This window comes from Bos indicus, chromosome 7, assembly GCF_029378745.1.
Source record: "Bos indicus isolate NIAB-ARS_2022 breed Sahiwal x Tharparkar chromosome 7, NIAB-ARS_B.indTharparkar_mat_pri_1.0, whole genome shotgun sequence".
Classification (NCBI taxonomy): domain Eukaryota; kingdom Metazoa; phylum Chordata; class Mammalia; order Artiodactyla; family Bovidae; genus Bos; species Bos indicus.
In genome coordinates, this window is record NC_091766.1 from 19,487,622 (window position 1) to 19,502,897 (window position 15,276).

At 52.2% G+C, this 15,276-nt stretch overlaps 1 protein-coding gene across 3 annotated transcripts; it reads right to left on the reverse strand.

Annotated features, from left to right (window-relative positions):
- Positions 1-126: 126 nt before the first annotated feature.
- Positions 127-10,238, reverse strand: MPND (MPN domain containing). Of its 3 annotated transcripts, none has more exons than XM_019964433.2 (13): positions 9,707-10,229; positions 9,353-9,626; positions 8,389-8,625; positions 5,548-5,680; positions 4,848-4,932; positions 4,534-4,630; positions 4,224-4,296; positions 4,067-4,143; positions 2,709-2,877; positions 2,553-2,623; positions 1,929-2,018; positions 1,180-1,272; positions 127-367 (listed from the first exon to the last, which is right to left on the reverse strand). In XM_019964433.2, exons 1-13 carry the CDS (start codon positions 9,808-9,810, stop codon positions 281-283), a joined length of 1,590 nt encoding a protein of 529 aa, XP_019819992.2. In that variant the 5' UTR covers positions 9,811-10,229; the 3' UTR covers positions 127-280. The 3 variants fall into 3 exon arrangements, with proteins under 3 accessions (XP_019819992.2, XP_019819993.2, XP_070649184.1); XM_019964434.2 differs by having other exon boundaries at positions 9,353-9,609; positions 9,707-9,866; XM_070793083.1 differs by lacking the exon at positions 127-367 and adding an exon at positions 377-469 and having other exon boundaries at positions 9,707-10,238.
- Between the last annotated feature and the right edge of the window lie 5,038 nt (positions 10,239-15,276).

The following is a 15,276-nucleotide window of genomic DNA, read 5'->3' on the forward strand; positions in this document are numbered from 1 at the left end:
TCTCCAGCCAGGGCAGGGCCTGCATGGGCACCAGCCTGCAGCAAGGGGGAGGGGCGGGGGTGGCTGTCACTTGCCTGGTCACCAGCTCAGGCCCTCCCCACAGTCACAGCACCTGAGAGACACCTGGCCCGTTTCTCCTTTATTATATAATCTGAGCCCCTGCTGTCACAGTCAGTCACACGGGACAAACAGCAAAGAAGCCCTGGACCCATCCCATCACCCAGAGGCGCAGGGGGCACGTCTAATCAGAGCCCTCTCCTGTCTTTGAAGACTGGTTCCCTCAGTTCCCTTGCTTGAGGAGGCTGTAAACCTGCTCCAGCATGTGGCCTAGGCCCTGGTCCTTGGGCATCCTGCTGGCCAGGGAGATCTGAAAACAGGCAGGTCCGGCGCCTCAGGGCTGCTGCCCCGCTAAGGGCTCCGCTAACCCCGGTGGTGTCCCTAAAACCACACCTCCAGGTGCATCCTGGGCCTAGGAATGTCGTCGGGGGCGGGGGTAAGATTCCTCCACACCTTCGACAGTCTGCTCTCACACGCCCCGCCCCCCGTGCGCCCAGGCCACGCCCACCCTTCCCACCCAGCACCGCGGCAGGAGGTGACCAGTGTGGCAGCTTTAAGCCCGGGTCACTGTTCAGTCTGAACAGAACAAGCAAATATATGAAGCTGGTTCTCTGTAAAGCCGAGTGAGATGTGTCTTCTGAGAATGACTCCCAGGCGGGACACAAAAGGCTGCCAAGCCCTTGCTGACACAGACCGCTGACTTAACGAGGGGGGGGGGGGGAGCGGGGAGAGCCGCGGGGGTTGGGGGGGTGGTGCAGGGCGGACTGGATCGGCCTACTCCCAGCACCAGCCCCTCTGCCTGGCTCAGCTCTGCTGTGCTTCAGACTCAGAGCCCCTCCTGTTCAGGGGCAGCGTCTCAGCCAGGATAGCCCCAGGGCCACAAGGGCTGCAGGCTTTTACATCTTCATCCGTACTTGATAGCCATCTCCACCACTGTCACCACCCTTGTGTGACAAACGTGACTTTTCTTTGGCAGCGCTTACATCTGACTAAAATACTTTTGTACAAGCTCACTTAACTCACTTTTCCTCGAGCTGCCTCTGGATATATTCTTGTGGGGCTCCCTGAGATCTTTACAAAAGGAAGGGCTTGCACAGGACTCGAGGTGTGAGCCTCACTCACCTTCAGCTTGTCCAGGTAGGTGTGCTCCTGGTTCCAAGGCTCCTGGAACCTGATGAAGTCAGGGGCGCCCCTGTAGAACTCTACCAGCAGCATCTAGTGGGAAAGGAACACATGAGCCCCAGCCGCTGCCGCCCTTCAAGGGGCCTCTGGACTAACGCAGCACAGCACGTAGGGGTTACCCAGTTCCCCAAGAGAGGGGCCCCCGAGCAGTGCCACCCTGGGGAAATGAAGGCATTTGGCAGGAGAGAGGGCTGCCTAGAGGAGAAGATGCCTCCCCCAGAAGCAGAAGAATCACTGAATGCAATTCTTTCTACCTCTGCAGCCCTGAAAGACTCCCTGGCCTAGCCTTAGTCTGAGCAGGAACATCTGTGAAGTCACAGGTGTGATGAACTAGCTCCATTTGTTTAAATGCCTATTGAATGGCAGAAGTAACACCTGAGGTCCTCACATGTCTCCACTGGGAGAATCAGTGGCAGGTGCAGAAGCCCAAGGTAGGAGCGTCCCTAGCACCTTCCAGAACAGCAAGGAGGCCGGGTGGGGGTGGGGGGAGGGGCCGGGGCAGAGACTGGGGACTTGATCCTTAGAGCCCGTGATTTTCAGCAGCAGAAGAGACCTGATCTGGGTCTTGATGTGGCACTTTCAACCACAGCTTCCTGACTCCTAGAGTTATAGCCAACTAGTGGGGCGCCCTCAGCCCCCGCCTGCTCCTCCCAGGGTCCCCCACCCACACCACCCCAGAGTCAGCTTACCATCTCATGGAGGATGTCATTAGTCAGGAAGTTGTCCTGGACATAGGCCATTTCCACGTCCATTGGGATGCCATAGTCACTGGGCCTTTGCTGGCGGAGACAAGCTGGTCACCACTAGCTACCCCCGCCCCGCCCCCCAGCCCAATACTTCAGGGCACAGCAGGAAGTTCCCTGGGCTGGGGGCCAGGGAATCCACACTGCAGGCCTGGCTCTGGGCTGGGATCTCAGAAGAACCCAGCAATGTGACCTGGGAGGCAGAGTGGCCTCCATCACAGACACACACAGGAGTGGCCATGGCTCCCAAATTCCTTTCTAAAGCTGATTTCTGACTCCAAGACTGGACTTGGAGAATGAAACCAGACAGGTCTCAGGTCGGAGGCCATACTGGTAGCCAAGGCAGCTTGCTACAGTTGGAGCCCCAACCTTTTCAACATCACTCACACCTACTGCCTCAGCGCAATTATTATGTTCCTATCTCACAGATGAGACAATCTGAGGCCCCAGCTCCCCAGATGAGCCGGGAACCAGAGTACTGGCTTTCCGCCGCTAACAAGCCCTCCTGACCCCGCCCACAACCACAACCACGCAGGGCCCCATCCACACCTCCCCTGAAGCCCCGCCTACCTCAGGGGGCGGCATCACCCAGAAGGGCGAGATCTTGGACTCTGGGCCGGGGTTGCCAGAGTAGTAAGGGGCTGCAGACGGAGACACAGAGAAGGAGCTGGATCTGGGATCTCGGTGACCAGCAGGGCCCAGGCCCACCCCTTTCCCTGGACTCACAGCAGAGCAGGGCGAGGCAGGGCTGGAAACCGTTGCTGGAGCCCTGCAGCCGCAGCTGGTAGTCCATCTGCTTATCGATGTCCTGCAGCGACGGTAGCGCCGGGCTATGCGGGTGGCTGTGGTACCAGCCCACCAGGGACAGGCCGCGCAGGAGCAGGCTCTGGTAGATCTAAGGGCAGAGACGCGGCTGGGGCCGGCGCGGGACGGAGGGGTTCCACCAGCCCTGGTGCGTGACCGCCACTCCCGGCGGCCAGCACGCCAGGCACACACAGCCAACATTTAATGAGCGCCTGCTGTGTACCAGGCCTCTGAGGATACATCAGTGAGCAACCGAGACATACCCTGCCCCGCGCTCAGCAAATCCAGTGAGGGGGACAGTCAACAAAGACATAAAGAAGATGCTCCAGGCTTCTCCGGTGGCTCAGCTGTAAAGAACCTGCCTGCCAATGCAAGAGATAAAGGGTTCAACCCCAGATGCGGGAGGACTCCACATGCTGGAGAGTAAATAAGCCCATCCACAACAATTGAGCCTGGGAGCCGCAACTACTTAAGTCCCTATGCTCCAGAGCCCGAGCTCTGCAATAAGAGAAGCCCCCACAACTAGAGAAAAGACCCAGCAGAGCCAAACATAAGTAATTTTGTTTTAAAGCCTCCTATATTCCCCGGTGGTCTAGTGGTTAAGGACTTGGACCTCTCACAGCCCCACAAGGGGTGGGTCTCAATCCCTGGTGTAGGAACCAAGATCCTGCAAGCCGCCGTGGCGCAGCCAAAATAGAATAATAATATAGTAATAATAAAATAACAAATGCTCCTATTGTAAATCTAAGGCAAAATATTATTTTGCTCACTGCTGTATCCCCAGCTCAAGGAACAATTCCTGGCACACAGTAGGTACTCAATAAATAGTTAAAGAGGCAGATGTGCGAACGCAAGTAGAGGCAAGCGCAAGCGTAAAGAGAAAGGAAGAGGCGGGTGGAGAAAGCTGTGCACCAAATGCACACCTATTCTGTCCTCCGGAACTGACCATGCTGGAAAAGGTGGGGGTGGAGTGCTTAGTGCAGTGCTAGGCGCATACTAAGCACTGTTATGAAAACATCGAAGGAGGGCATTTAATATCTATCCGGCCTTTACCAGGTGACAGGCAGTCTGAGCGGGGAAGGGGCTGGCGGCATCTGCGCAGAGGAAGAATGACGGTGGGGGTCACAGGTGCAGGGACTGGAGCTCACACGTACCTATCTGCACCCTTGCTGAGTGGCGACACGGCGCTAGGCGCCCTGACGCAGTAGCCAGGACAGCTGTGTGCACACCAGCCTGCGCCCCCTCACCCACAAATGCCCCGTTGCCATGCGCCCCCTCACCTCCTCTTCCACGGTGGCTGCGGTCTCCGCGTCCCCCAGCCGGCTCCGACAGGGGAAGGCTCTGAGCACCGTGAGCACTGCACGGAGGCGGGAGAAGGGGTGGACATTGACCCTGGCCCCCAAACACCCTCTCTGCCCATGGGCCCCCAATACCCACTCTGACTGTTGATGTCCCAGCGGCCCCCCAGGTACCCCACGACCTGGCTGCGGGTCAGGTGGCTGTGGAAGTCCTGGGGAGGGGGAGGGACATGGGAAGACCCGCTCAGACTGTGCCTGGTCCCAAGGCCGTCCTGGGGGTCAGCCCACCCCCCTCCTTCCTCAGATATTGATTGAGTGCCTACTATTTACCAATAGTAAACAGAGCAGACAAGGTCTCTATTCCAAGGACCCTCTGGGCAGGGACCAGCCCCTCCCCAAGCCTGGGAGCCCCTGAGCCCTAAGGGACAAGGTAGGAGGTGGGCACACACCAGCAGGAACAGCACGTTGCTGGAGACGGCCACGTTGAACGGCTGGAACTTGTTGATAGCTGCGAAAGACGTTACTTCCACCAGGGTGTGGGGGTTCCTGTGGGAGCCAGGAAGGTTCCACAGCCTCAGGAACCCCAAGGCCCTTCCCTCACCCACACACTGGCTCCCTCGGTCCCACAGCTAGTTCTGAAGATCTGAGGCCTTGTCTCCATCCTTCCCCTGCCTGCCCTTGTCCCCCAACCCCATGCTGCAAGAGCTTCTGTAGATGGGGATGAGGGTGGGGGTTCTTCCAGCGGGCATGGGGTGCATCTGACCTGGCCGAGTCACGACTTCCCAGCATGCAGTAGCGCACCGGCACCCGGATCTTGTTGTCCACCCTTTTCCCTGGGGGCGTGGCCTCTGGGGAGTTGGCAGGGGGTGTTAAAGAAAGATGTCAGTATCAGTTTCTCCCCAGCCAGGAACTGGAAAACCAAGACCGGTTAGTCCAAGAAAGAAAGAAGACTCCAGGGGCAGTCTTAAAAAATCAAGAAAGGACTTCCCTGGTGGTCCAGTGGCTAAGACGCCATGCTCCCAGTGCAGGGGACGTGGGTTCCACCCCTGGTAAGGGAACCAGATCGCGCAAGCGGCAACTAAGACCCAGTACAGCCAAATCAATCCATCAATCAATATTTTTAAAAATAAAGAAATCAGGCAGCAAGTCAACAAACTGGACATAAGAAACTAAAAAATCAGAAGAAGGGATCAGGAAATCAGGTGAGGACCAGTCAGGCAAAGAAATCAGGCAACAGGGCAAAGAAATCCTATGGAGGAGTAAGGATAAAGAAATTAGGCAGTGGGACCAAGAAATGTAGAATTAGAGCTTAAAAAGTCAGGCAGTGAGAGTGAAATTAGGCAGCGAGGGCTGGGAAGTCAGCCAGGCTTCTAGCGGGCTCTACACCCAGCCTCCTCCCCGGCCTGAGCTCTGTCCACCTCCCGCCACTGTTCCCACCTCCTCCCCTCCCCCACACCTCTTACCCGAATGGACAGGCTCCGAGGGGCCCTTCCCTTGCGGTCTCCTACTCTTGTCGTCCGCTGAGGCTGCTGTCAGAACCTCCTCCTCCTCTTCCTCTATCAGCGGCTCCTCCTCCTCTCCTTCGCTGGCCGGGCTCTGAGTGGGGTCGGGGTTGGGGGAAACGCGACGGGACTTTTAGCTGTATTCTCCATACCCTCCCCCCAAGTTCGACCAAGAACTCTGGCAGGCCAGAACCTGCCATTCCTGTCGTTGCCCCGGGTGCCCACTAGAGGGAGAGAGTGAGCAGAGACAATCTAGGATGTGGACCAGTTAGTTGCTCAGGCTGGAATACCGCCTCTGCCTATTACAAACTGACTTCAGGCTCTGCTGCTGCTGCTGCTGCTGCTAAGTCACTTCAGTTGTGTCCGATTCTGTGCGACCCCATAGACGGCAGCCCATCAGGCTCCTCTGTCCCTGGGATCCTCCATGCAAGAATACTGGAGTGGGTTGCCATTTCCTTCTCCAGTGCATGAAAGTGAAGAGTGAAAGTGAAGTCGCTTAGTCGTGTCCGACTCTTAGCGACCCCAAGGACTGCAGCCCACCAGGCTCCTCCGTCCATGGGATTTTCCAGGCAAGAGTACAGGAGTAGGGTGCCATTGCCTTCTCCAGACTTCAGGCTCTATTCTCCTGTAAAACGGCACAATGACTTCTAGCCCCACAGGGGTGGCAAAAGGGTGAAATTAGATAATGCGTGCAAAGCATTAGGCATATGCCAAGCATATGCCCTGCTGCTCCATTCATCCAGCTGGCAAACACTTTGCATGGATTAGTTGATCAGATTCTCTCAACAACCTCTCCTCCTCCTTTCTCCTAAAGAGCCCTTCCTTGATGAGGTGACCTCTCTGTCCAAACCCAACAGCCACATCTCAGTCTCTGTCCCTCTCCTCCTCTCAGCAGCGTCTCCTGGTAACTCCTCAGGGATCCCCACCCCCGCACTGACCGGCTTACCTCCCACCACTCCTGGACCCCCTTATTCTCCTCCATCTCACTCGTTGGGCCAGGGCTGGGTCCTCCCGCCTCTTTATTCCCCCACCTACATCCCTTCTGAGGGGCCTCAAACCCCGTGTGCCCCCTGGACAACTGCCCACAGTCCTGACTCCAGGCTAGGTCTCCCCTGACCTCTGGACCCCAGGTCCGACTAGTCCCTGACATCTCAAAAGGGGGTGTTCACATTCAACAAGGCCACCCAGACCATCACCCTAAACTTGCTCCTCCACACATCTCCGATGAGGGTAATCCTGTCCACGCGCTTGCAAAAACATTTGGGTGAACAAGACATCTCCTAACACCAACATCAGATCCACCAGCAAATCACATCACATCCACTTTCAAAATTAACCAGAACTTACCCACTTCCTCCTCCTCAAAGGCCGGCCAGATACACCCCATCATCACCCACCTGAACCCTGAATCCCTGGCTCCTATTGTCCTCCCAACAGCGGCCACCAGGGGGCGCCGCTAATGACCTGACTCAGGCCCCACACCTACTCTGCTCACAGTACTCCAGGGATCCGACTTCCCTCAGGGTACAAGCCCAAGTCTTCCCCACAGCCCACCATGCCCTCCAAGACTTGCCCCTTTCGCCTCCCTGCCCTTCCCTCCTCCCTCTCTCCCTATGATCACTCTCTGCTCCAGCCACATCAGAGCCTTGCTGTTCCCCCCAAACACCAAGCCTTTGCACATGCTGTTTTCCAGAAAACTTTTTGCTCCCTGCCTCCACCCCTTCAGTTCACTGATCAGATGTCACTTTCTCAATGAGGCCTTCCCTGGCCATCCTATCCCTTTCAGCACTTGCATCCCCTGCCCCTGCTCACTTCTTCCAAAGTATGATAAGATGGACTTATTTCTTTTGTTTGTTTCTCTCTCCATGAAGGCAAGGATGTTTCTCATTTGGCTCTCTGCTTTATCTCCAGCTCGTAGAAGAGGGCCTGGCACACAGCTGGCATTTATTAAATGCTTCCTGAATGAATAGCCCTATGGTGTGGTGTGAAGGTTAGTTTTATAAGTCAACCAGGCTCAGCTATAGTACCCAGTTACTGAATCAAACACTAGTCTAGGTGTTGCTGTGAAGGCATCTGGTTGATGTGGTCGACATCTACAATAAGTTAACTTTCAGTAAAGAAGATTACCCTTGATACTGTCGGTGGGCCTCACCCAATCAGGTGAAAGGCCTTAAGAGCAAAACCTAAGGCTTCCTGGAAAACAAGAAATTCTGCCTCGAGACTGCAGCATCCAGGGACTTCCCTGGTGGTCAGGAGGTTAAGAATCTGCCTTCCAATGCAGGGAATCTGGGTTCAATCTCTTGTCAGGGAACTAAGATCCCACGTGCTGTGGGGCAACTAAGCCTGGGCACTCGGGAGTCCAAGCCACAACCAGAGAGAGGCACATCACTACAACAAAGAGCCCAGGAACCGGAACTAAGACCTGCTGCAGCCAAATAAAGAAAAACATTAAAAAAAAAAAAAGACTGCAGCATCAACTCCAGCCTCTGTGTGTGTGTGTGTGTGTGTATTACTATCACAGCATTCAAGACCCTCCAAAATCTGGTCCCTGCCAATGCTGCCAGCCCCCTCAGCTACTAAGGCATTGAATCTCCAGTTGCATCAGCTAAAAATGGTTCCTTAAGCATCATGTGTTTCTTCATGCCTACAAAGCTGTGCATATGCCATTCCTTCCTCTGGAAAGCTCTTTACCCTTCATCTCACTCTGATCAACTCCTATTCATCCCTCAAGGCCCCAGCTCCAACATTCTCTCTCTGGGCACTCTTTATCCAGCAGTGAGTCAGAGAGGCTGAAGGATGTACCTCATCAGCGGCAGTTGCAGTCATATGGAGCTGGTTTCGGCGGAGCCAAGCAGCTTTGTACTTGTCCAGTTTCTGGCCCTTGTATTTGACAGAGGCCCAGCCACAGCCAGACTTCTTGGCCGGGTTCACCAGCTTCTTGCAATGAGTGGCCCAGGCGCTGGGTGAGTTGAACACCTGGCCTGTTTCCTGCCACACAATCCTTCCATCGGGCTGCAGGTCTCCCACGAACTTCTTCCCCTGCAATGACAGTGGGTTGGCTGAACCCAGGAGCTGGTACTCATCAAGATTCCCTCCTCCAGGAAGTCCTCCCTGACCCCATGCTGCTTCCCAGGGCTTGCCACCCATCTCCCACCTCCTTCCAGGAGGCTTACAGCTTAGGTATCATCCTGATCAGCCTGGATTGAAACCGTCAAGTTATGTGCCCATCCCCACTCCCTTCACTGGACTGTGAGCCCCAAAGGACAAGAACTGCATGTGACTTGATCTCCACTGGGTCCCTAACACCCAACACAGCCTGGCACACAGCAGATGCTCAATTCACAAGCTGCTCCCATTCACAAAGAGAACAATAACAATATGGTAATAATAACAAACACTTATAAGGGACTTACTGTGTAGCAGGCACACTACTGAGCAGCTTATTCATTGCATCCTCATGCAACCCCATGCGAGGAAAGAAAATCCCATTTTACGGATGGGGAAACTAGGATACGCATAAGTTGAGTGAAGTCACATAGCCAGGAAGGCACTAGTGTCTTCTCCGAGCCTAAGATCTCCTTTGTGGAATGGAGAGTTTGGTGAACAGTGTTCTCCCACCCAGAAAGGCTCCTGCTGGGTCAGGATGCTCTGTGCTTCAGTTTCCCCTCCTCACACCAGGGGCTCGGGTTGCGGCAAGAAAGCACACTGGACCCGGGTTTCCCCTTTTTGCACGAGCTGGAATGGGATGAGGCTGGGAGGCGCTCACCAGGTAGTAGATGGACAGCACTCCGGCGCCGGGCTCCAGCAGCGCGTCTTTGAGGAGCACCCGCAGCGTGACCGCGCGCCTAGTTAGCGCGCCCCCTGGCCCGCCGCAGCTCCCCGGTCCCGCCCCGCCGCCGCCTCCGCCGCCGCGCGCGCCTCCCGATGCCCCTGGCCGCTCCGGGTCCTCGGCCTCCGCCTCGTCCTCGTCTTCATCCGGCGCCTCCTCGCCCGCGGCGCCCGCAGGGGACAGCGGTTCCGGAGCTACGGGCAGCGACAGGCTGCAGCGGAGCCGTGCGCCCTGAGCCGGTGCAGCCACCCAGCCCGGTCCCCCACCGGCCCCCCGCCAGGCCCGCCGTACCTGCCATGGTCGTTCCGCCCCACGCCCCGCGCCCGGTGCGCCTCGGGCTCTTTCTTCCCGGCACGTGACGCGGCTCCGCCCCTAGGGGGGAGCACCTCTGCCATTGGCCGCCGCCGGTGGGCTACTGGGGGCTTGGCCAGCAGAGGCGAGCCGAGGAAAGCCAGACTCTGGCCTGTTCAAGCGGGAGAGGGAGGTGGGGGTTCAACCCTAGGGGACCATTCGGGAAACTGAGGCCTGAGGCCACCTTCCGTGGGAGGGAGGTGGTAACCGAGAGCTCGGGACACCACTGGGAACACTGAGGCCGGGGGCTTCCGCTTTCGGAGAACCAATGACTCCACCCGAGGTCACCGACTGAGGCCTGGGGCTGGGGGACTTAGCGGCGCTCAACCCGCTACGACTAGCGGGGAAATTGAGATACATGATCACTCCTAATGAGGGACCCACAGGCCTCAGCTGTTGGTACCAGGAAGACACTGAGGCCTGGGAGGATGAGCCCCACTGCCCTGGGGCTGCGGGCCAGAATCGGGGAAACAACCCGGCGCCTCGACTCTGAAGTGCCCAAGACGGGCGGCATTCTCTAAAGGGTTAATTTCCACCTTCCCCCGGCGGCCTTCGACTGCCTTGATTGGATTGCAGCTGAGCCCGCCAGCCAATTATAACTAGGTTATTTCATCTTCAGCCAATAGACGATAGAGGGTGGAATCCCTCCTGCCAGTCAAGCGTTAAATTGCTCCTCCTCGACCAGTCAGCAGGAGTCCCTGGGCCTTACGTGTCCAATCCATTTTAGGGTCTGGTCTTCAACCAACCAATCAGTTCGCGGCTCAAACCTCCCTTGAGACCCACCCCCCAACCTCTCCCACCCAACCCTCAGCTCGCGGTGCACGTGGGCGGAGACTGGCTAGGAGTGCGGGCGACAGCTGCTGCTCTTTTGTCTCTGGTCACTGTCCCAGGACCTTTGCCCCGAGGCGCAGGGCCACCTCCCAGTGCTGGGACTCCCCAACCCCAGGGAGGGCTGAAAGCCCTGGGCAGGGGCTCCCTCCAGCTGCACGGCAATTTTTCGGCTGGACTCAGCTACCGATGCCGGTCTGAAAGAGGGGACAGGCTGTTAGGGACAGGGCTGTCCAGCCACAGTGGTCTGGAATGAGTGAGCCTAGCTCCAAATCTTGCTCTACCATTTCCCAGTTCTGTGACTTTGGCCATGTGTCTCCACCTCTCTGCTCCTGCGGATAACAATTCCTACTTGAGAGTTGTTAAAGAACAGGACTTGACGTATAGTAAGAGCTGGGGAATGTGAGTGATTATTATTACTCATGATGCAATAAGATTTGTATTTTAAGGTAGGACAAGAAAAAGTAAACAATTCTTTGTTTGGACCCCTTCCCTCCCTCTCTTGCTAATCTGTGTAACACATTAACCAGAGATCCTCAAAGATGGAAAGATAGGAACTCCTGCTCCACATTAAAGGTCTCTTTTCTTTTTCTAACATTTTATTTCTTTTTTCCCCATTTTTAAAAATTGAAAGATAATGCTTTACAATGTTGTGTTAGTTTCTGCTGTACAACGAAGTGAATCAGCCATGCATGCGCGCTCAGTTGTGACCGACTCTGCGACACCCTGGCCTGTAGCCCGCCAGGCTCCTCTGTCCCTGGGATTTCCCAGGCAAGAATGGGTTACCATTTCCTTCTCCATGTTTTTTTTTTTTTTTTCTTTTTTCTAATGTTGACAATATATCTTCTTATAAGAACAGTGTTCTTTCCCAGCTCTGTAGGGGTCATGATGATCTGCTGCTCACTCTGTACTTGCTTACCTGAACTATGTATCCTTAGTGAAGTTTATGTAAATATCAGTATGTCATTTTGATGTATGATCGTTTGTCTCAAGGAGGTCCAGAAGCCATGCTTCCACCGTACAGGGCGTGGGTTCAATCTCTGGTCAGGGAATCAGTGACGCAGCAGGCATGCATGCATAAATGAAATATATATGACTGTGCCTACTAACAGGCGGAACCGTTCTTAGAGCTTTCAGAAAATCTGCTTCCTGTTATAATCTTCAGTTTGGCTCAAAGAAAATTCCGTTTTTCTCTTCTTAACTTGATAGTTAATGTTCCCTGACACTCACTTTGTGTCCAGTCCAAACCTCCTTTTGGAGTCATCTCACCACCCACCCAGGGTCCAGCCATCAGATAGGCATCTCCAGCCCCTTAGGGGGCTTCCCAAGTGGCACTAGTGGTAAAGAATCTGCCTGCCAATGCAGGAGACTCAAGAGATATGGGTTCAATCCCTGGATCACAAATATCCCCTGGAGAAGGAAATGGAAATCCATTCCAGTATTCTTGCCTGGAAAAATTCCATGGACAGAGGAGCCTGGTAGGTTACAGTCCATGAGATTCAAAGAGTTGGACAGGACTGAGCGACTGAGCACAACACACAGCTGCTTAGACTCAACAGAGCTCAAATGGCCTCAGTTTATTTGCCCATGGCCTTGTCTACTTTCTCTTTGCTTCTCCTCTAAAACCCAGGGCTGAATCTCCAGCATCTCTCATCTGGATCATTTCCTGGAGATTCAGGCCTCCATATTCACACACACTCCTTACATCTCCCATCCTGGCCCCAGAGGAATCTTACTAAAATGCAACTATGACCACCTCCCTCCATTGCTCTAAATCCTTCTATGAATCCCCATTGCCTTTGATAAATTAGCCACTGTGACCTTATCAATCATTAACAATTTACAGCACCCCTAAATGGCAAGTAGTGTAATCAACATTACCAGACAGTTCAGGAGAGGAAGAGTTACACAGTTCTTCAGTGAATTCCCAAGGCTAATCTTTGCTATGTGTATAAAGTCCAGGCAGTCCTAGAACTATTAAGGAAATTGAATTTGTAATTTTAAAAGTCCCCTAAAATGGACTAGGTATCATCACGGTTCATAAGTTGTTTAGCTACAAGTTCATTTCAGTAGCAGGACCTAACAAGTATTTGAGGACAAAATCTCCTGTGTTTAAAAAACATATTTTTTTTTTTACCATGCTAATAAAAATATTAATTTGTTTGGGAAAAAAATAATTGAAAAAAATTAAACTCCCAAAGAAGAAATCTCCAGGCCCGGGTGAAAAACTCTATGAAGGTTCAAAGAAGAATTAACACCACTTTTACATAATCTCCCTGTGTGGAAACGGCAACCCATTCCAGAATTCTTGCCTGAAGAGTCCCATGGACCTGGAACCTGGCAGGCTACAGTCTACGGGGTCGCAAAGAGTCGGACGCTGAAGCGACTTAGCGTACGTGCATGCATGCATTACATAATCTCTTCCAGAAAATTGAAGAAGGAACACTTCCCAATTCATTTTATGAAGCTACCGTCACCCTGATACCAAAACCAGATAAGGGGAGTACAAATAAACAAAAGTACAGAACATCCCTCATGAATCCAGACCCAAAAAAAATCTTTAAAAAAAATGTTAATAAATAGAATTCAGCAATATATAAAAAGAAGTATTCATCATGAGAAAGTGGAGTTTATCCCAGGGTTGCAGGGCTGTTTCCATATTCCAAATTCAATGAGTATTTTCCACTGTATTAAAGAGACTGTGGTAGGTGAAACAGTGGTTCCCTAAAGATCTCAATGTCCAAATTCCCAAGGCCTAGGAATATTTAGGTTACATGGCAAAGGGAATTTAAGTTTTCAGATGGAATTACAGTTTCTAATCGAATTAAAATAAGGAGACGTTAAAATAAAGTAATAATCATTAAAACAAGGAGATGATCCCAGATTATCTACTGAGTCCAACATAATAACAGGCATCCTTAAATGTGAAAGAGAGTCAGGGAAAGGTGACTATGGAAGAAATTCAGATTGATATAACATGAGGTTTCTACCCACTATTGCTGGCTTTGTAGATGGAGGAAGGAATGGGGGAAGCTAGAAGCTGGAGAAAGCAAGGAAATAGATTCATTCTTTGAGGCTTCAGAAAGGAACACAGCCCTCAGGGACTTCCCTGGTGGGCCAGTGGTTAAGAATCCACCTTGCAATGCAGGCAATGTGGGTTCGATCCTTGGTCAGGGAACTAAGATCCCACATGCTGCAGAGCAACTAAGCCTGAGCGCCACAACTAGAGAGTTCATGCACTTCCCAACACAGCCAAATAAATAAATATTTAAAAGAAAAAAAGAATAAGGAACATAGTCCTGCCAACACCCTGATTTTATTTTCATGAGAACCACATAGGACTCCTGACCTACAAAGCTGTAAGATAACACATTTGTGTTGTATTAAGTCTCTATATTTATGATAAGTTATTACAGCGACCACAGAAAACTAATACACAAGCTAAAGAAGACATGTCACAAGAGTGTATCTATTCATGAAAAAAAAAAAAAGCATAGAATTCAACACCCACTCATAATAAAAACTCTCAGCAAACCAGGAACAGAGAGAAACTACATCAACTTGATGAAGAACATGGACAAAACTTCAGGTAACTTTGTACTTCACGATAAAAGACTTAACACTTTTCCTATTGAGACTGGGGACAAGGAAAGGCGTCCACCCTCACCATTCTTCAACAGAGTCCTGAAAGTGCTAGCCATTACAATAAGACAAGAAAAAGAAATAAAAGGCATATAAATTGAAAATTAACCCTATTTGCAAATGACATGACCTGTGTACAAAATTTCAAGAAATCTCCCAAACATGCCCCTAGAACTAAGGAGTGAGTTAATTCAGAAAGGTTATAGGATAAGAGATCAACACACAAAAATCAATGGCATGTTTGTATGCTAATAATGAGTGTATGAAAACTGGAATTGAAAATACAATATTACTTATAATGTTTTGAAATAGAAAGAAAAAAAGAAATGCTTAGATGTAAATCTAACCAAACAGATACAGGACTTGGATACTGAATACTATACAACACTGATGAAAGAAATCGAAGATTTAAATAAATGAAAAGAATCTGAAACTAACATAATATTATTATACTTCAATAAGAAACAAGGGAAGGAGGGAGGGAGGAAGGAAGGGAAAAAGGGAAGGACCATTTCTATGGGTTGGAAGACTCAACACAGTATGCAAAAGTTATCAAGTTTTGGAACTTCCCTGGCTGTCAGTTGGTTAAGACTACACATTCTAATGCAGAGGGGTGTGGGTTCCATACCTGGTCAGGGACCTAAGATCCCACTTGTGGCACTGCCTAAAATTAAAAAAAAAAAGCCTAATCTCCCCCAACTGATACACAGATTTAGTGCTATTCCTGTCAAAATCTCTGCAAGATTTTTGGGTAAATACATCCAGATTTTTCTAATGTCCAGGCAGCCTAACAGGCCTCCTGGACATTGTGTCACTGTCTAGTCTCATTCCCTCACAGCTCTGGCACCAGATTCCTTTCTCTCCCTTCCAGGTCTTTGCTTAGGTAAGTGCCCCTGTTGATGCCCCCTACACCACACCAGCAGCCCCCTCCTCTGTTCCCTGACTCCAACCAGGCCTCCCTGACTCCCTGACTCCTTGCAGGGTCAGAGAGACCGGGATTTCCCTAGAGTCTCTGGACCTGCCCGGCCCAGCCCCCGCCC